Source organism: Apteryx mantelli, chromosome 22, assembly GCF_036417845.1.
Source record: "Apteryx mantelli isolate bAptMan1 chromosome 22, bAptMan1.hap1, whole genome shotgun sequence".
In the NCBI taxonomy this organism is placed as follows: Eukaryota; Metazoa; Chordata; class Aves; order Apterygiformes; family Apterygidae; genus Apteryx; species Apteryx mantelli.
In genome coordinates this window covers 2,620,317-2,643,067 of record NC_089999.1, presented here as the reverse complement: position 1 = coordinate 2,643,067, position 22,751 = coordinate 2,620,317, and the positions used below count along the sequence as shown (strand labels likewise).

The 22,751-nt window shown below is 53.2% G+C and overlaps 2 protein-coding genes across 3 annotated transcripts in view; both read left to right on the top strand.

Moving 5' to 3' along the window:
* The window catches only part of RNF43 (ring finger protein 43), a 72,962-nt gene extending 68,442 nt beyond the window's left edge, over nt 1–4,520 (top strand). Inside the window, exon 9 of the mRNA XM_013956713.2 lies at nt 1,216–4,520. Within this exon, the coding sequence (XP_013812167.2) occupies nt 1,216–1,259 (44 nt within the window). The 3' untranslated portion in view covers nt 1,260–4,520. The remainder of the gene's footprint in view (nt 1–1,215) is intronic.
* Nucleotides 4,521–5,034: 514 nt separating this feature from the next.
* Nucleotides 5,035–8,359, top strand: SUPT4H1 (SPT4 homolog, DSIF elongation factor subunit). 2 transcript variants are annotated; one of them, XM_067309726.1, is made up of 5 exons: nt 5,038–5,149; nt 5,516–5,622; nt 5,766–5,821; nt 6,032–6,085; nt 7,924–8,359. In XM_067309726.1, exons 1-5 carry the CDS (start codon nt 5,081–5,083, stop codon nt 7,989–7,991), a joined length of 354 nt encoding a protein of 117 aa, XP_067165827.1. In that variant the 5' UTR covers nt 5,038–5,080; the 3' UTR covers nt 7,992–8,359. The 2 variants fall into 2 exon arrangements, with proteins under 2 accessions (XP_067165828.1, XP_067165827.1); XM_067309727.1 differs by lacking the exon at nt 6,032–6,085 and having other exon boundaries at nt 5,035–5,149.
* The last annotated feature ends 14,392 nt before the right edge of the window (nt 8,360–22,751 follow it).

Below are 22,751 nucleotides of genomic sequence, written 5' to 3'. Positions count from 1 at the left end.
TTCAATGTACTGGTTATGCAAATCACAAATGCCAGATACTCTGAAATACTATCTTCTGTACGCTTAGATATGTATAATGCTGTGTCTGTGAATTAATTTTCCCACATCTATTAGCTGCATTTTTCAAAGCTGAATGTTTTAGTTGTTTTCTTCTCATATAGTTAATTTGTAGAGGTTCTGTTTCTACAGCTGGTGAATTACTTGTAATGAACAAGAATTTGCTGTGACTTTTTAAAAGTTGTTTTGAATTGCTTCTGCGAATATTTAGATAGGCATGTATTTCCTTTAGGTCTCAAAAACATTCAAGGAAAGAGCAATGTAAAAAATAATGCACATATGCATTTCCTGGGATATGCTTACACTATGTGAGAGCGCTGGGCAGGCTTGAGAGACATCTGGGCAAGCGAACATGGTGTGTGCATGAACACTCAGTCACACTACAGAGAAAGGGAATATTTCACTCCTTTATTTGAAGCAGTAATTAAGGGTGCACAGTTTCTAGGCAGCCCTTATGCTGAAATGTTTTAATGTAAACTCTTCAGCACTTGCCTGTAAATAATTCACAGGGCAGAAGGAGCTGGCGAAGAGCATGAACTGCAGTCCTTGCTGGCTGGGCATGCAGGATTGGTGTTAGTGGCCAACCACCACTCATTGGGTTTGCTTTTTTTCGGAACTCAGAAACAATTTGTGCAGCTTAGCTCACTCCTCTTGAACACGGTGAAACACGCGTGCAGTCCCTTTCTTGCATGCACACACCCCTTGCAGACTCCTTTTGTTTTCTGGAGTTTCTTTTGTTGTTGTCCCTTGCACATGGAAAGTACTGCTGTGGCATTGTGTGAATATGAATCAGTGTTATTTTCAGTTACTAATAATTTTTAAAATGTCTGTTCAGATTTTCCTCACATTGCAAACACCAAAAAGCCATCTGGTAGCACTGTGAATCCTAGGATGCACCATACCCTTAGCCAGTATTTTCTGAAACGTCTGAAGAGTGGTTTGGTGTCTTGTCTGTAGTTTTGATTGTTCATTAACTTAGAGGAAAAAACTGATTGCGAGATGGCCAGGAAAGTCCCTCCAGAATACTGGGAGAAACTTAGTGGCTTTCACTGTACTATCTGTTCTCCGTATTGCAGAATTAAGACTCTAGCAGCCACAAGATCCTGGAGGGTTCAGTTAGTTATAGTTTACATTTTCTTTTTCTTTTTTTGAATGCAGGATCTGAAGAGGAGGTCCAGGATGTCCACGAACACTCAGTTTAATAAAACACTGGCTCATTTGCTTACTACAGAGAGCTGGAGTGGACAAAGAAGTTCAGAATACCAGCAGTAGTGGAGCTCACATCTTGCTCTCTGCACAGGCAGTGTAATAAATACATGGCCCACACCAAGATGCAAACTGCAAATAAGTAATGTGATACTCCCTTGTGGTCTCCCCACTTGTTCCCATATTGCTGTGATCACACAAACACAAAGTCATGTTTTCCAGGTCTCCCTCTCTTTTGAAGGCACAGACAGCCCATCTTCATCCAGCAGCATCTGTTTGCATGGGCTAGCTCACTCAAAGACTTGTGTTGGGAGTCACAAGCTGGAGAGCTCATAGAGTGAGTGCAAGCTGCTATTTCGGCATGTTCATGCCACAGAAGGTTTTGCTAAACACTTCAAAAAATGAGCAAACCTTCAAGACTAAAGCTGCAGAAATGGCTTTCTGTGGCCTGGCAGCTCCTGACTTCATTTCCTCACTTAGGTCAAAAGCCAGATTTCTTCATTTAACTTTTCCACTCTTATTTCAGACACAGGAACAAGCTATTTTCCATCTCTGCACTCACAGGTCTGCCCTGCAGGGTGCTTCTTCAGACTTCATTGGAAACCAACCGCTCTCACCACTTTTTATCACTTCATTATCCCTCAGCTGAAGCCATCTTGGTCATTTGCTGTGTTTTGCCAACAGTAGGAGAGATGAAGATACAGGGACAATGCCACTATTTCCAGGCAAGAGCTGGGGTCACACTCTGCATTGCTCAGAATCCACCCTCTCGCCTGGTAATGTGAACAGGTTTCTCACTCATCCTTTAACTCCTCCATCCACCCTCAAAATGGGTGTTATGGCCAGCCCTGTTATGAGCAACTCATTTGTTAAGTGTGTTTCAAATCTGAGATAACCCCATCACAGGACTTGTGGAAAATTCTTGAGTTCACATGGCTCCTGCTTCTCCCCTTCCTCCCTCATTGCCCAAAGACACAACAAAACTTCCCAGCAAAAGCATCCATAGCAAATGCAGAGTAGTCACCCATCTGTCACCCAGCCCCATCTTCATATTTGTATGAGACACTTTTATAATGATCCTGCAAATGAATTTTTCAAAATGCTTTTCTGCCTTTTCTAGCATTTTTATGATGGAGAGAGAAAGCTTGAGAAATTTTTAGGCTCTGGGTTTATTTACTTTTTTTCCCCTTGCTTTTTCTCTTTGGAGCGTCATTAAGTTCTGATTTCCCATGTCTCATAATTTGGGGACATTCAACTGAAATAAAGACTGGGAAAATCAAAACATATAAAACCCAAACAGTTTTCATACTGCAGGGAATTAGACTATGGAGTTCATTGCCCAAAAGGCTAATTCAGGCCAAAGAATTAGCCAGATCACCATGTGGCGTGCACATTACATGGCTACCAAGACTATCCAGAGTTTTCAGAGTTGAAGTACTTACAGGGATATTACATTAGAGCTGAAGGTAATTTCTGGCCATATGAAACCTGGTGTGGGGACAGACTATCCCCCATCTGCTCTGTGACAGGCTTTTTATATCTTCCTTCAAAGTATCTGTTTCTTCCCCAGCTTGAGAGAAGACACTGGTTAGGTGGTCCCACATCAGATTAGTCCTGCCTCTGCCTTCCTTTGTACGTGATAAAAGCTCTTTACAGAGTAGGGTTGCTCCCTTTAATCTTTAAAAAAAGGCATCTTTGTCTCAATTGCCTATCAGTCACTAACATTCAACTGATGTTATTAAAAGTCAACCGATAACAGAGTTTTAAACAAAACTTTATTCCCTTCCTAATGTTCATTTTCTTGTCTCCTGTGATTGAGCCACTGCAGGACCTTTCAGCCTAGAGAAGAGCTGAATTTCTAACATAGAAGTATCAAGCATATTCTATTTTAACCCTTGCAGGCTCTTCTTCTCTGTCATACAGAGCAAGCAGAAGGCACAAGCCCAGATGTTTTCTCCCTTGCAGGAAAGTCACTCTTAAACTAGAGGAAAAAAACAGGAGCTTGACCTAGATTGCCCCAATTCAACTTCCTGTGCATGTGGCATATGGATAGTCTTAACTAGCTTCCTACAATGCTTCAGGCTTGACCATCCTGGAGGGCTCAAATGACTTTACAGAGGGGAGAGTTGTGAGGTCAGGGTGCTCTCTGGCCCTTTCCTGGGCTCACAAGATTTTGGCATCCAGCCAAGAATCACTGTGCTCCCACTGGTTTCTTTAGGAGTCAAGAAGCCTGAGAGCCCCCAGGGATGCATTTCAGTGCCTCAAAGGAACTAGCACCTAGTTTGCAGTCTAAAAGTACTCCTTTCTTCCTCTCCTTATACTTAAAAAAGGAGGGCTCTGTATTTGCAGCAAGCCCCAAGCTTCTTGGAGTCAGCGGTCAGTAATAACTCTTTCCACTCCCTACTGCAGTATTACTGGGCTGTGTGGGGCAATGCCCACTTTAAAGTGTTTTCATTTTCTGATTTTATGCTGCTGCTACTTTTCATTCAGAAAACGGACATCCTAGATGCCGAGTGCCCTCCCTGGGGCTTGCTCAGCTGAATGGGAGTTTGCAGGTTTGCCTAGGTGGGTTCTCAGATGGGAAGAGAGGGAGGAGCTCTCTGGGAAGGTGTTTTTTTAAAATCCTCTTCAGTAGATGGTCTACAATGCTTGGCCACCCAGAAGGAAAGCGAAGAAGCAGTATCTGAGAAAATGGGAAATGGTCCCTCTTGGTTCCTGCACCTCTCACATCTGCAAGTGATATTTTTGAGTGGTCAATACCCTTAGGCTGCTCAGTTGCTGAATTTCTTCAGTATCACTGTAAAGCAGGAGTTCATTTTCCTTCCTTGAATCCAAACTCCCAGCTGCAAACTGATGGAAGACAGAGCATCCTGAACTCTCTGTCCATAACCAAACCATTGATCCTTCCCCAGAGACCACTTTCTTCCCAGGACCTTCAACCCCGCAGAGATGGGTGACTCTGGGCAGAGTGCCCAGGCTGGCTGGACCTCCTCCATTTATGCTCGGAGCCCTCTGCTCCTTCCTTTTATAAAGTTCAGATCCTTTTGAAATGTGAATATAGGTTTGTTTTTTGTTTTGTTTTGTTTTGTTTTTTTGCTGAGTCTGTCCTGGCTCTTGGGGCTTGAGAATAAATTATGACCCAAAATGGAAGAATAGGTTTTATATATATGCAAAACTGTGTATTTATGTCTGATAGAAACAAAGATGTGTGAATATGCTGATGTGCTCAGAAATATATTTATTTACTAATATATTTATCCATGTACCAGGTCTGCTTGTGTGTTTTGTTTTTGTTCTGTACAAAGCCATGAGGGTCGCATTGTAAAAGGTGCCTCCTCCCAGTTCCACAGAAATAAATTATTTCAAAGGACCTGTTGCCGACCCCTGGGGTTGAGGAGATGATGAATTCTCGTTGCCCAGCGGTCGTGGCCCCTGTCAGGCCGCTCTGGCCGAGGGGGAGCCAGCTGGAAGGAGCCGAGACGCAGAGGAGGCCGCGAGCCTTAGGGCTACGGGCCCTGAGCGGGCACAGGCCCAGCTCGCCTCTCCGCCGGGCTGCAGCCGCCCGCAGGCTCGGGGCCGCCGCTTCCCCCGGCCCTGGGGGCCGCCGCGGGGGGGGGCGGCTCCGGGGAGCGCCACCGCCCTCCGCCGCCGGGCTGCCCCGGTGCGGCTGCCCCAGGCCGCCGCGGGCCCCCCCCAGGCCCAGCCGGGGAAGGGGCGGCAGAGGCGGCCCCGCGCCGCCAAGCGCCGCCCGCCGCCGTGGCGAGGCCCGGCCCGGCGCGGCCCCTGCGCCTGCGCGGCCGCGGCGCGGGCGGCGGCCATGGCGCTGGAGACCGTCCCCAAGGACCTGCGGCACCTCCGCGCCTGCCTGCTCTGCTCCCTCGTCAAGGTGCGCCGCGGCCCTTCCCCTCTCCTGCCGGCCGGACCCCCTCCCCTGCCGGCCGGGCCCTTCTCGCCCCGCGCTCCCCGGCCGGCCTGCTCCCCCCTACCCGCCTCCCGGGCCGGCCTGGGCCTCTTCCCCCGCCTTCCCGGGCTTTCCTCGCGAGGCTCCCCCGGGCCGCCCTTCCCTCCCCGGCACAGGCCGCCCCTCGCTCCCTCTTGCCTGCCAGGCCCTTCCCTCCCCTCTCGCCCCGGCCGGTCCCAGGTCTGGTCGCGGCCCCTAGTTGCCTCCCCGCCGCCAGCCCTGTCGCAGCCCCCCTCCTCGGCCTGCCCCGGGGCCGCCTTGGCTCAGCTCGGATGCCTCCATCCTCCACAGACCATCGACCAGTTCGAGTACGACGGGTGCGATAACTGCGATGCCTACCTGCAGATGAAGGGCAACCGCGAGATGGTCTACGACTGCACCAGCTCCTCCTTCGACGGGTGAGTGGGGCTGAGCGCCCCGGGTCCTGCTGCCGGCAGCACACTCCGGTGGGCTGCCGGGGGCCTCTGCAGCCCTGGTGCTGTACCGGCACTGTGGTGTCACTTGGCCTGCAAAAGTCCCCTCACCTCCATCTCTCCTGCAGGATCATTGCGATGATGAGCCCTGAGGACAGCTGGGTCTCCAAGTGGCAGCGAATCAGTGAGTGTTTCTCCTGGCTGGTTTGGGCTGGAGCTACCTTTTCTGTAGAAAACCCTCCTCTGAGGTTGTAGGAGCAGCTGTTGGGGCTGCTGAGGGGGTTTCTGGCTGCTGTGCCGGATGAGGGGGCACCTGTGCAAGCCATGGCTGACGGGGACGTTTGCCCACCTGGCTGCTGCTGTGCAGAGTAACTCGGTGTGTCCTTTCCCCCAGGTAATTTCAAGCCTGGTGTGTACGCAGTGTCCGTGACTGGCCGCCTGCCCCAAGGTAATGTTGCTGGCTTGGGTAAAGGAAGACTTCCCCACAGATGACAGCTGAGGGATTATTTCATGTAGTAGGCATTGGGGCTTTAGCCAGTTACTGTCTTTGAGATGACAGACTATTGTGTATCGCACCATACCTGTGTGATATAATTAGGATTTTGGGAGTCAGTCATCACTGCACATGTTATAATAAATACTGAAATGCAGTGAAAAAAAACACTGTTATGAACAGAGTGCGCGTCATGTGGATGAAGAGATTAGCGAGGTAATTGCAAAAAGGAGATGTTAAATTGGAAGGATAGTTGCAGGTGTTCTGCAGGCAGGTATTCCACCTGCAATCATTCAGTGTTCTACCTGTCAGAAGTTAAGATGAAAATACTGCTGAATAAAACCTGTGGATTTTGGAAAGATCATGAGTGGTAAACTGTGACAAAAGGGTGATCTCAAAAAGTGGGCACATTTCAAGGTGTTCAGCCACAGGGAAACACAAGGGTTTGTACTTAGAAATGAGTTCTGCAGAGGAAGGATTCTCTTATAAAAAGTAAGCTTGAGAAGGACTGGAGATCTTGGTGAGTGGATAACCCTTTACATCATAGCAGTGCACTGAGGGCTTCAGTTGAGCTAAGGTGGGTTTTGTGCATTTATAAATGGAGTGGAGGGTGTTGAGAGGTGACTTTACTACCTCTGTGGCAGAAATGTGCACCTTCCACGTGGCCAACAGCCACAGCTTCTCACTGCCCTGTACATAGACCCAGAGCAGAATCCTAACCTCACGCCCCTTCCCAAGGGCTCCAATCCCATATCCCCAGGCTGTGTGTATATCTGGAATCCCAGGCCCCTTATTTCTGACCTGGGCTCCACCATCTGTATCGAGGAAGGAGCTGGAGCATCGTGATGAGCCTTGACGTCAAGGCCTGCTGGCACAGCTTTGGACATATCTGAAATAACTGGAGCACAACAGATGACAGCATGTACTAGATACAGCTGCAAATGGAGCACGTGGGGAGTGCAGGGCAGCAGGAGGGACGTGCGTGAGGGAGATGCTGTCCTTGGCCTCACTCAATTGTGTGGGGCTTCCTCGCATCTCATGGAGAGGTTAGAGAGGACTGAGGAGTGTGGTGATCAGCAAGCTGCACTCATGGCACTTGCAAGCTATCATTTGGCTGTCCCTTGCCATGTGGCACTGGTGAGAACCATACTGAACTGCATGGTGCTCTTCTTGTATCACTTTTCTTAAAAGGTTACTAAGAAAGTGGGACATGCAGACAAGTCACAGAAGTGACTGAAAGTTTTAAGAAAATACCTTAAGTCTTGACCAATTCAATACCATCACAATATTCAAACAACTTCAGGAAGAAAATAATTTAAATAACATCTCTGCTCAGCTCATTCCTGAGGCAAAAAAAGAGTTGATATTTAGGAGGTGAATCAAGGCATTTAAGCTGGAAGAAGGAACACTCTTAACAGTGAAGTTGATACACTGTTAGAACAAACTAAGAAGATTGTCCAGCTCTTGATCTCTACAGATGGAGGCTACATGTTCTTTGTGGATGCTGTCCTTTCATCAGGGAATGCTTCTGCATAGTAACTAGGTGAAATATACTGGTCTTACCAGAGGTGAGAAGAGATGGTTTAAGATGCACAGAGTGATTTGCCCTATTCTAAAGGCTGAGGGACAACACTTTCCTGTGTTTTAGCTGTACTGTGTGAAAATGCCTACATTTGGCCACTGTAGATGTGAGATACAGTTCTAGGTGTCTAAATGGATAGAACTACCAGGCTTTTTTAGGGCTCCCTCTCATTCCTGAAGAATGCTGAAATGTGTTTGTCTCCTTCCTGCAGGGATCGTCCGAGAGCTGAAGAGCCGTGGCGTGGCTTACAAGTCCCGAGACACAGCTATAAAAACCTAAGGGGCTCTTGTGCTGCCTGGAGGATTCCCCAGTGCTCTGCTGGGCCACTTGGAGAGGCAGCTGGAACATGGAGCGCTGCTCTGAAACCTTTTAGCTTTAGCATGTGGGAAAATGAGCATGGACTCGGAGGGTGCTTGCTGGTTTGCTGAGTCAGCTCCTCTCGCTCAGTACCTCTGGACTCTCCCATACCAATTTCTGCCCACAAACACCATAGAATTTTTTCTAAGTCTTGATAGGGAGGAGAATGTAAGTAGGTCTGGGAAAGAGGTGTTTAATAGTGATGCACAAACCTTTTACTGTCAGTGTGGGAAAGAGGAGAGCTGGGACATAGCTGTGTAAATACTTCAATAAACCATGCAACCTGGTCAGTGTTGTGTCCATCATGTATGTCACCAGTTCCACCCACGGCAGGGAGCAGGTGGTGTGGAAAGGGATTTTGTATTCAGATCATTACTGCAGCGATAGGGCTGCCCTGTACCTGCCAAATCTGGTGCAGTTTTGAGCCTACAGCTGTGATCGTTTCTCCATATGTTGTGGACCAAATTCCTGTCTCGAGAGGAGTATCATGCCTTGGATTAACTGGGGTGTCCTTTGCTGTCAGAACAAGCAGACTAGCATTTTATGTCTTAAGTCTCATCGCTGGATGGAATAGGTAAGACAATGTTAAATAATGTATGTGGAGGCAGTTATCTAGAGGTCCCAGTACCCTGAACCCTGCTTTGTAGTGTACAAGAGTTAGTGTTGTGAAGCAGACTTGAAGGACCCTGAATCTGCCATTGATGGCCTCCAGGGGCAGGTAGAGTAAGATGAACCTGCAGCTGGTGGTGTTGGGCGGCAGCACTGGGCCCTGCAAAGGGGAGGGATGTGTTGTTGCTCCAACAAATGGGTGGAAACATGTCTTGCTTTGCATTCATGAAGTTTTAGCTGACACTGTGCATGTTACCAGTGTCCAGCTGGCTAGTGTCTCCCTGCCATGTTGCATGGGCTCCTGAGAGATTTGGTCTCCTTTAATGATTTTTCTTGCTTAGTTTGTTTCTGCTTAGTTTGTTGCAGTTCTAGTTCAGAAGAAGCTAGTGACCAAAAAAGGTGGCTTCTCCAAGGGCTGTGCTGGCAGAGTCCTATATCAGTAGCTTTGTGAAATAAGCTTTTTCTGAAATAATCCTGTAGTTGAAATGCCCAATTTTTGTTTTCCATAGGCAGCTCCTGGAAAACTGATAAAACCTGAAAGATTATTTTATTTGATTTAGGGCAAAGTGTCTGCAGTGAAGAGAATGAATTGCTGTTGGATAGTGACCTTGTCAGAAGCTCTGAGGTATTGTTAGTGCTTTTTGGTCTGCTCTAATTTGTAGATCTGGCCCAAAGAAAAACTCCCAATATTACAGGCCCAAGCACTACAGGTCAGCCAAGGTACATCTATCTTCCCATGTAGTTTCTGAGCAGAGATGCAGCTGGAGAATTGCTTTTGTGAGTGCAGAGAGGCTGTGCAGTGGGTGCTGAATTAGTCAAGAGAAACACTGCAGAGAAAGATGTTTTAAACCACACTTCTCTCAGGGACTTGCACACTTGAAGTCAGAGTATTTGCTAGGCACAGACTGGAAACAGATCTTGCAGCACGAGTTGCTCACCTGCTTGTGGCTCCAGCAAATACTTCCATGTGAGGAGCACCTTTTGTAGGAAGAGCTGAGAGTGCTTTGTCGCAGAATAGCCTGTGGCCTGGTGGTTAGAGTGTTATCTTGTGAAGATGAAGCAGCAGGTTCAGGTCCTCAGGCAAAGGAGGTTATCAAGTCTGACTTTCACACATCCTTGGTGAATGTCCAAATCACTAAGTTATCTGATAACTATCCTCCAGGCTTGCTTTGTTGCAGAGACCAGTCAAGAGATGTACCTCAGAAATGCCTGGTAGGTCAGGTCTTTTAGTGAGAGGTGAAGGAAAGCACAGTGTGAATGTCCCAGCAGGCCTGAGGCATGACTTCACTGTGTTAAGATTTGGAAATTTTGTGCTTGGATGTCTGGGCCCCTGGACGGTGGTTTCAGACCAGCTGTGCAGTGAGAGAGACAGGATGAGCTGGGATCCTTTTGTGTCCTCTGGGGTGAGTTTGTCTTGTGCAGAATTGTCAGGAAAGATGTAATCAATGCTGTCTCAAGGGTGGTATGCGGTTAATGGGAGCTGGCAAGGTTTAGATTAAAACTGGTCAGGAACGATGTGCTGGATGGCTCTTACTCTAGCTGGAGGGAGGCAGGTGTGGGGAAAGAGATTTTTGACTCCAGCTGGTTTGGAAGGTCTGTTGTGCATGAGCTGGCTTGGAGGAACGTGGAGAATGACTATCCTGACTGTTCCTAGCCCTTGAAGCGTTGCTGTTCAAATGCCACGGGGTGGCAGCACGGCTTTGTGGAGTTGGGCTGGGGCTGACCTGGTGACTTGGGATGGGGAGAGGAAGTGTGCTAGACAGAAGTTGAGCAACAGAGACCTGAGGCAGATCTCAGTTTTCCAGTATATCTCCTAGCGCATGTAACCTTCTTCCAGCTTTCTCAGTGCTGTAGTGTAGGTGGTATCTCTCTTCCCTGGCTCCAGGTTTGGGGATGACCCTGCTGGATCTGCTCCACAGGGGGAGGCAGAGCAAGCCCCCTTCCACAGGTCCAGGCTGCCTTGTCTTCTTGCCACATGGAGTAGAGAGGAGCCCATGGAAAGGCTTTGCACAGGGCCCCAGGCAGTGGGTCTGCAGGATGTTGACAGCAAGGGGTGATGGTGTGTGCTTGTTCAATGAAGATCTAAGTGTGGGTCTGCAGGCATGGTGTCATGTCTCCCTCCTTGAGAAGCTGCGATCTGGCAATAATTCAGTCACTGTCTAGGACTGGGAGCTTAATTTAGGAAATGGTTCCCAAGGAACAGTGTGCATTGTCATTGTCCTTTTCAGGAAAGTGAAGGGAGTTGCAGGCCCCGCAGGGATCTCACCTCTTGCTGGGAAGTGCAGCTGGGTTACATAGAGTTAAGACTAGCAGAGGATACAGTACAGAGGAATAGAGCTGAAAAGCCGAGGCAAACTGGATGAACACCAGTGGTCTTTCAGAGGGAGTTTTTACCTTTTCTGCCTGCAGCAGATCACAGTGCTTCCAAGAATCTGATGCCTCTAATTGGGTTGATTTGGTGAGTCTCTTCCCCGCTAGCTTGCTCACTCGCCCACGCATGCACCACAACTCCCAGCCCACGCCGCCCAAGTGATTCATTGCTCCCAGGCTGGTTGAGCTGAGAATTGGTCCCCTGCAAAGCACCTGAAACAAGCATTTCAGTTGGATTCCAACACCAGAGCTGCTGGGGTTTTGTGGCAAAGGCAAATGGATATGCAGAACTTTATTTGCAGAGAAAAGTAGGGCATGGAGATTTCACGTTGAAGAAAGCAGAGGAAAAATGTGCAGCCGCAGCAGCCTGGCTGTAATTGGGAGAGAAAGCATCAACCGGGCAGGGAGCTTTAGATTTGAGTCAATTTAAGACAGCTCCTCCCCCTGCAGCAAATGACGCTAAAATATTTCAGCCAGGCCTGAAGTCTGCAGGTTTGGCGTCTGAAGCAGCCTGGCTTCTCTTAGGCATCTCCTATTAGCAGAGTGTGCCCTGGGGGGCTGGGAAAGGCAGCCCAGGCTGGAGTGGTGGGCTGCAGAGGCTGCCTGGGAGCCCCCAGGCTGCTCAGGCAGGAAGTATGAGTGAGCTGATTTTTTCGTGCAGGTTTTGAGAACTGATACCCAGCTCTCCCTCCAGGCGAGAAAAGTGACTTTCCAAAACCGCAGAGCATACAGTGTTTCTACCTGAAGCAGCTGCCGACTGCTCTGGGAAATGCCCAGCCAAGCAGTCCCAACCTGCGAGGGGCCCTCTCCCCACTTCACGTGCCGCCCCAGGGCTGTCTACCTGCCCACGCATGCTGCTCCTCGCTGCTAACGTGCTGCATGGGGAGGCCCTGTGAACAAAGAGCAGCTCGCTTCAGTCTTTGTCGGGAGCCTCATGGCATATACTGAAGCTGGGCCTGGGCTAGTAACTTTAGATGAAAAGGGAATGTGGGAGTGTGCATTGGAGCAAGATGTGCTCAACCAAGCACATCTGCAGGACTAAGGCTAAGGCGGCTTTGGGCAAGGTAGGGGTGAGAGCCCCTGCCTTCTGCCTTCCAGTTTTGCTCCTGTAGATGTTCTGTACATGCCGTAGCAGCCTCTCCAGTTGTCACCTTCGCACTTGTGCTAAGGCTGGGTGGCCAGGAGAGAGAGGCACTGCTTGGAGCCAGCTGCAGCAAGGTCAAACGCCGCATTGCCCTAAACCCGTTTTCACTTGCTGTTTCTCTGGCTTCCAGTTAACAAACTTGGACTTTCTTAGGTGCCTTTCTCTCAGCCATCCCTGTTTTCTTGGGGGTCCTTTGGGGCTGCTTGCTGGCAGCAGGTGGATTAACACAGACTCCACTGCATAGTGTGCAGTCTGGGTCCAGTGGTAGGTGCCGTAGAGGGAAAAAAAAAAAAATTAAAAAGTTTTCTTTGGCAACTGATGACACAGAAGGTGGCTCAAGCAAGCAGGGTAAGACGGCCAGAGTTAGCCTCCTGGTATGCTTGTTGCCTGCCTGGGGCAAGTATGATACAGGTATTGGAATAAGAATGGAAAAAATAATGTACAAGCTGTTAAGAGTAGGCCTGAGGTTGAAGAGTGCAGGCCTGTTCTACCCGTCATCTCTGAGTCAGGGCGGGTTTGTAGAAGTCGGCAAGGAGTTTGTGTCTGATGTGGTGAGGAAAGGAGGGCACTCGCTAGCTGCTTTTCATGGCAGCAGTTTGAATGTGCTGCAGAGGGAGGGGGATTTGCATTTTCAGAACTGGTGAGGAGGTTACAGTAACTGACACAAGGGGATGGGGTGAAGGTTTCGTAGGTGAGGGCAGATAAGAAAACTTTCAAAGAGTGGCAGAAATGAGGCAGAGCCTCCATGCACTCAGTTCAAAATGGTTCCCAGTGTGCCAATGATGGAGCAGGGCCACAAAGAGTTGGGACGTGTTTCTCGCTGTAGCAGAGGGTGTCTGCAGGGAGAATGGAAAGCTCCAATCTGTCTGTATTACATCCTCTGGATGTTTGCCCCTCATGAATTTCAGAGGGAAGGAGGGGTTCTGCTTTGGGAAACAGGTCTTTAGCGGAGATGTGGAAGGGTGGGTGATAAGTCTAGGTGCCTGAAAGAAGGCCTGAAAAGGGCATACAAAGAAGTGTTTGCCACCCTGTGTGCTGCCAGCACTTCTACGCCCAGCACTGTCTGCAAAGAGACTTTCAGCTGCTTCATGGTGGACATGAAACCCAACTGGTCTGTCTCAAGAGCTGTGGTTTTGGTGGCCAGAGGAAGAGAGGAGCAGCTGGAGGGTCTCGAACGTCTTCTGTGCAGGAGACCTCTCGCCTCCCCAGTCTGTTTTTTAAGCTCTGCATCGTGGGAAGGGGATACACCAAAAGATGGTGGAGCAGAGTGGGCTTTTACCCCCCTGTGGTGCTGGTTTCTGGTGGTGCTGCAGGGACCTGTTTCCTTGGGGCAAATGGCAAAGCAAGAGCTCCAATGCTACCACTTCTCATGCTTGGCTCCCACAGGGACAGCTGAAGTCACAGGAGGCATTTGAAAGCCTGGCACTACTAGTCCCCAACTTTCCTGGACCTTCTGCCACATCCTTGTGGCTTTCCTGCCCCGGTCCTGAACCTGTCTCAGCTTGACTGGTATGTGCACAGCTGCATGTCCTCTGAGCTATTTGGCATTTTATGTCTCTGGTCACAGACTCCATGTTTCGCTATCAGCCAGACTTACAGGGCCTCTTTGGTACCCATCCTCCAACTTCCCTTTGCCTTCTGTCCCCAGGTTCTCTCATTGCTCTTTCCCCACCCAAAGATGTGATACCTAAGCTCACTTCCTTCCTGTTCTTGGCTGGACTTGCACCACCCAGGATGTGCCTGAAACATTAGCTGGACTGAAAGGGGCTTTCTGTCCCCCCTATGGGAATTGTCCTTCTTCATGTGGAATTGCCAAAGAGCTGTGGAGTCAACAGGCAAAGGCAGAGGGTGGTCCTTAGCGCATGTGCTGGGCAAGGACATCGCATGTGCTTCTCTCCCTCCTCCAGCAGGTCACTAAGCAGCAGAAGGGTCTGAGAGCTCCTACCTGTGTGTGTGGTGCTGAGCAGGGTGGCAGTATGCTATGGTGGCAGCAGGATCAGGCCCCTTGGACAGGCTGGGAGTTCCGCTACTGCTGTCCCAGCATCAGCCTGACCCAGCCTGCTTTGGAAAGCTGTTGTTCGTAGCTGTCAAGGCCAAGTGGAGGGAGATGCTTTGTGGCAGCCCCAAGGGCCCATACCTCCCCCTCCTTGGGGTCTCTGGGCAGCACACTGGCCCCCAGATGCTGCTCACAGGTGCCCAGCTCTTCCTATGGCTTGTCTGAGGACAGCCCAGGGGGAAGGAGAGGCTGACACCACGGAGCTGCAGTGCTCAGCCCTCGCGTATCCCACGCCGTTTCCTCCTCCCCTGGGACGCCCGCGGAAGGGCTGGGAGTCCTCCCAGTGATCTCTTCCTGCCTCTCTGCACGTGGTGCTGGGCCGCCTTGGCCGTCCCTAGCCCCGTGGGGCGGCACGTATCTCTTGTTCCCCTTATTGGCCCTGCCTTGACTCGCTGCCAGGCTCCGGACTGGAGCAACGGGGCTCCCCCAGTGCGGTCCCTGGGGTGGGCCGAGCAGCCCCCGCTGCCCCAGCTGGCTCTGGGCGCCCCAGGAGCAGCACGTCCCTTGGGTTAAGGCAGAAAAGGGGGGATCGGGGGGCAGCGGCTGGGACGGAGCCGAGCGGGGGGTGTGGATCGCCGCCCAAAAATGGGGTCCCGCCGGGGCGCTGCAGCTGAGGGCCCGGGGCCGGGGCAGCCCTGGTGCCGCCGCCTCCCTTCCCCCACCTGCGTGGCCGGTTGCAGCAGGTGACATGGAAAATGACGGGGCACTTTGTGCCCTGCCGGTGACAGCGCAACGGTCCCGGGCCCGTCATTGGCGCAGACAGGCCGCGATTTGTCTATATATGGGCAAAGCGAGGCGCTGCGTTAACCCTTGTGTCCCCTGCGCACCCGCCCCGGCTTGTCACTTCGGCTTTTTGAGGTTTTCCTTCACACTCTCATTTGCCTCCCAGCCGCGGCCTGTTTCGCTCGGCAGTTTCTAGTTGACTCACTTTTTAACGGCCTCGTTCTAATCCCGGCCGCCTGTGGCAGACGGGAAGCGGTGCTTCGGTTGGGGGCTAGCGGAGCGAGGGCAGCGTGCACGGCCCCACGGAGCCGCTCGCTGCCTCGCTCGTGGGGGCCGGCGGCGGGCTGGCGGCGCCAGCTTGGCGGTGGCGCCCCGCGAGCTCACCCGGGCCGCGCGCCCCGCAGCCCGGCCCCGCGCGTGCGGGAGGCAGTTCCTGCCCCGCGGCTCTGCGGGGGGCCCGGCCTGCCCGCCGACATCGCTGTGCCCTGCAGGAAACCCGGCTCGAGCCCCGGGGGAGGCTGGGCCTCCCGGCGTGAGCAGGCCTGGCAGGCGGACGAAGCCAAGAGGGCCGCTGCTGCATGGCCACGCGGGGGAGGGGGGCGCCTCTGGAGCCTCTTGTGCCTGCCCTGCTCCAGCTCAGGTTGCTCAGACCCTTCCCCAGTCCCGTTTTGCACATCTCCAAGGATGGAGGTCTCACCACGTCCCCTGGGGCTCCAGTCTCCCTTCACAAGCCTGCCGCCAGCACCAGGAATGAAGCAGAGGGGCATCTGCTTGTGCACGTGGCGCTAGCCCAGCTGAGGAGTGGTCCCGCCATTGCCGGGCATTTACCCTTCGTGGTGCTGAGCTCTGCATCGCTTTCCCCCACTGCTCCCAGCTGTGCAGGCCTGACGGTTTGGGCACAGAGGTGGGTGCTCGGGGCAATGGTGCCACATGGCAGGTGCTGCAGTTCTTCCTCATGCCGCCTTCCCAGTGCTGTCAGGAGCCAGCCCTGCCAGACTGACGGCTGCCCCACAGGCCTGGAGGGAAGCAATCGAATAACCCACCCTTTGGAAAGCAGCCTGAGGCTCTGCTTGTCCCAAAATCTCACAAGACCTAGTCTTGCCTCCCCTTTTTTTGGGTACAGCAACCCTCCCTGTGCTCTCCAGGACCATTGTCATGTCGGTCCCTGCATGCACTCTCCTTCCCAGCTGTTTTTTTCAAATGCACCCCTTGCCAAGGTAATCAGGGAGATGGGGGCACAGGGAGCTGTGCTCATCTTTGAGCCTTTGCCCCCATCCCTCTTGTTCTGAGGCAAGGTGGTAGTTCATGTTGGGAATGCAGTCATTAGGCTTCAGCGTTAACAATGGCATGAGTGTGGCTCCATCAGGCTCTGGCAGACATCATTGCTGAATGATGTCCAGGAGACGATCCCAGGCATGACCAGAAGTGTGTCTGTGCTGTTGAAGCTGGGACTGTGGAGCAGAAGTTGGTGGCTCAGACACCCAATTTTCCAGTGGCCCCAGGGCTGCGGAGGGCAGTTCGGGGAGACTTGGGTGAGATCACCCACTTCTCCTCTAACATGGCTCTTGAGCCCCTGGGGGTGCCCTGGTCTAGCACCCTAGTCCAGCCCCTCTCCAGACCCCTGACCTGCTCTGCCTGGACGGGTCAGTGATGGGGACAGCCAGCGTGGGCCACGGGTGCCCTACAGCACTGGAGAAGCTGTGGGGCGGGAGGGCAGGCTGGCGTGGGTCAGGGCTGGGCTGCGGTGGCCGTTGCTCTGGGGGACTGCGCTGGCTTGACCAGAGCGCCCGGCAGGAGCTCTGCTCCTTTAAACACGGCGAGTGGGTGAAGGCAGCTGGCTTGGGACTGCCACTTCCCCTGCAGTGCAGCGAGCCCCGCGACCGCAGGCGAGGAGGGGAAGTTGCTGCAAGGCGCGATAAGAAATATCAGCGCTTTCACAGCGCCCTGGCTGCGCAGCCCGACAAGCTCCCTTCCCCCTCTGTGCCTGGGGCCCGGGGCAGGCGGGCGCTGGTGCCTCTCACCTCCTCTGGCTTGCACTCCCCTGCGCTCTCAGATACAGGGAGAGTTACTGGAAAAGCACCAGCCTGTGGCCCTGGCAGGGCAGCGGGGAGCATGGCCCCGCACCCCGGGTTTGTGGTGGCATCCCTGGGCCAGGCCCTCAGTTCTCAGCAAGGAGCGAAAGCCAGGAGCTGCCCTGGCACACGGAGATGCTGCATGTGTCTGATCCACGCAGAGCAACGCTGTCTGGGACCTACGGGCGCCTGAGACGAGGGAGGGCAGAGCCGGGGGAAGTGGTGCCAGGCTCAGCTGTTTTTCCTGGAGCTCGAGCAAGGTGCAGCAGGTGGGGGTAGTTACAAGCCGAGGAGCTGCACCCCATGAGCAGTGAGCCCCTGTGTCCAGCACCTTGAGCTCTGGAGGCAGCCTGCGAGTCTCCAAGCACCCAAGGAGATGCTGAGCTGTTCAGCAAGGCTGGGAGAGGGGCCATGAGAGAGTTGGGGGCTGAACACTCTCACGAGGTTGCATGGGGAGGAAACTCAAGCGTTTCAGCCTCCCCTCCTCCCAACCCCAAAAAGTCACTGTGATCTCACCCGTTAAGGAGCTATTTTGGCCATGCGTGCTGAGCAGAGAGGGAACAGTGATCTGGGGACAAAGACAAGGTTAGAAACTCCTGTAGCCTCTTTTACGGGGTGGTATAATTAACCAATGGCCAGGGGATGTGGTAAGTTCATCATCAGTTGGAGACTTTCAGACCTCCTCATTTGAGCCTAAGAAACCAGATCTGCTGATTTCCTTCTTTTTGAGAAACAGAGAAGGAGGTGGCTGCCTGGCAGATGGAGACGCACTCAGGACACCAGAAAAATGTCATGTCCCCCCTCACTGCACTCAGCCCGCGAGAGCGGGGAAAGAGGAAGCATGTCACCTCCCCCACTTCCTCCAGTGCCCCGGCCCTGCCGGGAAGTCAGCCTTTGCTGCAAGCGCTAGCCAGCGCCTTCTGGGCATGGATCTCCATTCCTCTGGCTGGCAGTGCCCATTCCAGTGCAGTGCTGCAGCACCAAATTCAGCCAGGGAGCAGGTGCCAGCATGGGTTGGCCACAGTTAGCACCCGAGCCGGCAAGCACCGTCTGGGGGGGGGCAGCATGGCTGCTTCTCTGAGCTGCTGCTGTTTGGCATCACATGGAGCAGTTCTTCTGCATGGTGCTGCCCTGCAAGCAAGCTGTGAGGCAGCTCAGACATGGTGTGGGCATCAGCCAGGTCTCTGCCCTGCTTCCAAGGCTGGTCCAAATCTTCAATGCTGCCCCGCTCACCAGCTGCCCTCTCCTGGCTGCAATCCCTGGATCTGTCCTTGGGCCAGGCTTTTCCACAGCATCCTCAGGTGTGAACACCAGTACCAATCCCAGCACCATACACTCTCCTGGCCATACTCTTTGCTCTCCCCACAGCAACTTGCTCTCCACCAGCCCCAGTGCATTCACTCCTAGCTGCCTACTCTAGAAAACAAACCTCCATTTTCTCATGGCAAGCTGAGCTGTTGCTGCTACCTGATTTCTTCTGGCCTAACGCAGAAGAAAGCTCCAGTGACCAGCTCTGCTCTGCCCTGGCTGCAGTGGCATGGGGGAGCCATGCTGCAAAGAAGCAGATTTCTTCATGGCTGTGTTAGCCTGAAGGGTTTCTCTGTTTAATTCTTGCTTTAAAATGACCCCTCCAGCCAATGGCTTATGTTGTTTCCTGTCCCTGAGCTCCCTCATGAGTGGCCTCAGTCCACAACATGCATTAACTGGTCTGAAGGCATCTCCCGAGAGCCCTACAACACAGTTATAGTTGAATGGACCTTTTCTCACCAAGGCCTGGCTTCTCAAAGAGGCCTAAATGCCCTTTCTTCATTGCCTGCCTCCTAGCCCAGTCCTGTGTATTTAGCAGAGGCAGACTTGTAGTTAGAGCAAGGTATGCTGCAAGAAATATGGTGTTGACTCTTGTGCTAATATATGTAGTGTGGAAAGTTTCTCACTAGCACCCCTGTGACCAAAACTTCCCCCAGCTGCCCAGAGAAATGGCTCACTGTCTCTAGGGGCTGCAGGGCTAGTCTACGGATAGGGGTAACAACCTGTTCACAGCCAAAACGTTATTTCAAACATTTCAGGTGTCCCCAGGAGTTAAGATGCCAATAGGATCTTAGGATGATTCAGTCTGGAAAGGACCTCAGGAGATCCTTTCAGCAGGTCAGGAGGTGTCTAGTCCAGCCTCGTGAAAAGCAGGGTCAGCTATGCACGTGGGTGGCTTCCACTGCTAGCTAGGAGGTGCTCACCACATGGCTGTGGTGAGGAAGATGCTGTCGCAGGTCTAATGGGTACCCGCTGCCAAACAGACCCTGCAGACTATGAGGCCATCACAAACATCCGTCTAGATTTCCCTATCAAAAGTGCTGGAGGGCCACTGGAAACAGAGCAAAGGAGAGACGGAGTTACCTGGGCTCTGAGCAGGAGCAAGGCGACTCCAGCCCTGTGGCCACTCTGAGGCTGGGGGACGGTGCAGTAAGGGACGGAGCCTGGCACAGGGCCAGCATGGGCAGGCAACACACCAGAGCATTTCATAGCGTGGATTTGACCCACATGCTTAAATCAGGTGAGGAGCGGAGGCTCTGGGGCAGAGGATCACCATGCTTTAAAGCACTGTGGAGTACTGCAGTGAGCATGTGAGAGTGACTCATTAGATGGCAGTTCAGTTGCCGCGGGAGGGAGGCAGGACACCGGGGTCCCAGCCCCAGCTCCAATGAATGTCGAGTTACATATGCAAAGTGTGACAACTCCAACAGGAGCCAGTGAGAGCTCTCCCTGCCACTGAGGAGGGGAGCGTGTCTGCCCTTCTTCGGCTCACAATGAGAAAGTCCTCTAGCTGGGCTTTCTCCTGGCAAGTGCCACTTCAGAGTGCTGGAGGCACACGGACGGTTTCTCCGCTGTGAGCTCTCTAGCAGCAAGCCATGGAGATTCCCGGACCGATGTATGTGATTGCTCCAGCAGTTTGTGAATGTGTCCTGTGTCTAGTTAAACTCTTTGAGTAATTTTTACCTCAGTTTGGGGATCATTTCATGACAAATCCCCTATCTGCCAAAACTCATTCTACCTGTTCTAATCAAAACGCATGCTGTTCAAGCAAGCCCACATTGTCAAATCACTTTGGGCTGTGCTGTTGCCCTATTATTTTTGACACTGCTCCATCTTTACCTTCTGCAAACTTCACCTTTTGTATTTTCTTCCAGATTATCAGTGTAGAGATTGAACTGGCCTAAAAAGAGCCCTCTGCAGAGCTGCATGAAGATCACGCCATGGACTGATGAGTTCACATTTACAGTCACTTTTTGAGATCTATCATCTGGCAGTTTTTAATCTAGTTTAATGGATCGTTTCATTCAGCATTCAGTGACCTCCCTCAGCTCAGCCACTGGTGCAAGGCACGTACTCACTGCACAGCACAGTGCAAGCTTTCCCTGTGTAGCACTTCTCAGCAGCAGTAGGAGAGCAGAGCTGGATGGCAGACTAGATTTGCTCTTTACTGCAAATGTCAGCAAGGATGCAAAATTGCAGATAGTTTGGAAATGCCTTTTGTGATATGGAACACCAGCTAGAAAACTCAGTTTGCCACATATTTCACTTCAGCCCTTGGCTCTCAGTGCTGGCAGGCAGGAATGCCTGGCCCTGAGTGGCTTCAGCTTGCTAACCGGCCATGCAAGGTCATGCTCCCCAGCCGGCTCTACAGACCCATCTTTCATTTTCTTTTCAGGGGCCTCATGTTCCTGTTGGCCGTTATGGCTTCCTCAGGGTCAGAGGAAGTCTGATATTTCAAAGTATTTTGTGGGTGAAAAACACAGGGAGAGACAGGAAGGTTTCTTGGGCAACAAGTTTCCTAAAGAGCAGGTTTAGGCCTTGCATCCTCTGCTTCTGTCAGCTCCTAGGTCCCTGCTGAAACCCGGGTCCCTTCTGTGTCCCTGCTTCACTCCTGCCGCAGGGCTGAATCCTGCAAACCCAGCAATCACTAAGCCACCTCCGCCAAGGGCTGCTGCTGCTCTCCATAATCTCCCTAGGGATTTGCTGCTGCCCTCCTCGTTCAGGAAACGTCTCATCCCATAGGCAGTTCCCGCTGCAAGAAAGGGGGAGAGGTGAAAGGCATGATTGAGCTGTGCCGGTACACCATGCCACGCATGCCACGCTACGCAGGGTGCTCTCTGGGCCACACAGCCCCAACCTCTGTTCTGATGAAATCCCACAACCGGGGGGAATTTGGTTACTGCACCGGGTGAAAACAGACTTTTTGCACAAACATGTTTGTTGCTCTGAATAGTAAAGCTCAGAAGAGCGTAACTGGCTTGTTCTGCAACAGTATTTCTTGCTTCCTGTGAGCCTTTCTGCAGCGGCAGCAGCATCTCCGTGTTGTCGGTTTTGAACACGCTGCGGTCAGACTGCTGGGGTGTCACTGGGTGGGACAGCTACACAGTTTATCTCCTGAACAGCTACGGCTCTTCCTGTGGTTGAGGCCACGTGGGTAAGATGGGGTTAAAAGCCGGCCCGCTCTCCGGAGGGGGTCCATTCCTCCCCAGCCACCACGAGCCCCACGTGCTGCACCCACAGCGGCGCCCAGGCCAGCGCCGCCACCGAGCCACGGCCGCGTGGGCCAGCTTCACCCAGCGCAGCTCGGCAGGCGCCAGCCTGAATCCGGTAACGTATTTCCCGCTCACCAGAGGACCCGGCTGAGGAGACGCTCGCCTGGGAGCAGCGCCGCCGCTTCGTGAGAGCGGGTCCGTGCCGGCACGAGCTCAGGCCGACCCGTGGGCAAGCCGCCCTGGCACGGGTGCATGCCGGGCGCCCGGCACGTGCGGGGAAGGGGGTGCGCGTGGCGCTGGGGGCACGGCGCCCGGGGAGCAGGGGGTGCACCGTTACAGCACCGCAGCCATGGCGCCTCGTGCTGCTGCCTGTCTGTTCACAACCCCTGCTCCTGCTGCAAGGGTGCAGATGGGTGCCGAGGTCCAGCTGTGTGCCGGCACACCTGCGCAGGTAAGGGCCTCCTTTGCCAGGACGTGGGTGGCACGGGGCTAGGGGCTGGGGACAGATGGGCCGCCAGGGCTAGGCAGTGGAAGAGGAAGGACATGCCCCGCTGGGCGCGCTGGCAAACGGAGAGGAGGGCGGGAAGCACCAAAAGCAGAAGTGCCGCAGGGGGTTTTGCATTGCTTCTGCGGACGGCACTTAGCAGAAGCAGACGCTGGTGGGGCCTGGGTCTCTGCGCGGGATGTGGGGTGCAGGTGAGCTCTGGCACGGGAAATGCGCACCTCCCCAGCCCGGCCCTGTGCCAGGCACTGGGGAGGTCCGACTTCTGCCCTGCTTTGAGCCAGCACGGCATGGGGCCAAACCCACGCTATGGCTCCGGGGGCAGTGGGGCGAGGGCTGCCGGCAGGCTTTGCTTGGCCTTGGTGCGTGGGGTCTCGGAGACTTCCCTGCTGCCATGGGGCATCAAAAGCGCTTCCGCGGGGTTGGCAGCTGGGGGTGAGGGGCGCCTGTGGGGAGAGCCCTGGCCCACAGCGCTCTTGTGGACTTGGGGACAGGAAGTGGGGCGGGAGTTCCTGCAGGAGGTGTGGGGTCCCCCAGTGGGGACAGGGCAGGGGGTCCCCTGTGACGGGTATGGTGTCTATGTGGGGTCCCCCTGCCATGGGGATAAGGCAAGGGGTTCCCCTGTGACTGGGATGGGATCTGAGGGTGACGATGGGGTTTGAGGTGGGGGTCACCCTCAGCGGGGA

Excerpts from the sequence above, each read along its gene's own strand:
- SUPT4H1 (XM_067309726.1), top strand. The coding sequence starts at position 5,081 with ATGGCGCTGGAGACCGTCCCCAAGGACCTGCGGCACCTCCGCGCCTGC. Across the intron at positions 5,150-5,515 it reads TGCTCTGCTCCCTCGTCAAG|ACCATCGACCAGTTCGAGTA; the intron begins GTGCGCCGCGGC and ends CATCCTCCACAG. Across the intron at positions 6,086-7,923 it reads GACTGGCCGCCTGCCCCAAG|GGATCGTCCGAGAGCTGAAG; the intron begins GTAATGTTGCTG and ends TCCTTCCTGCAG.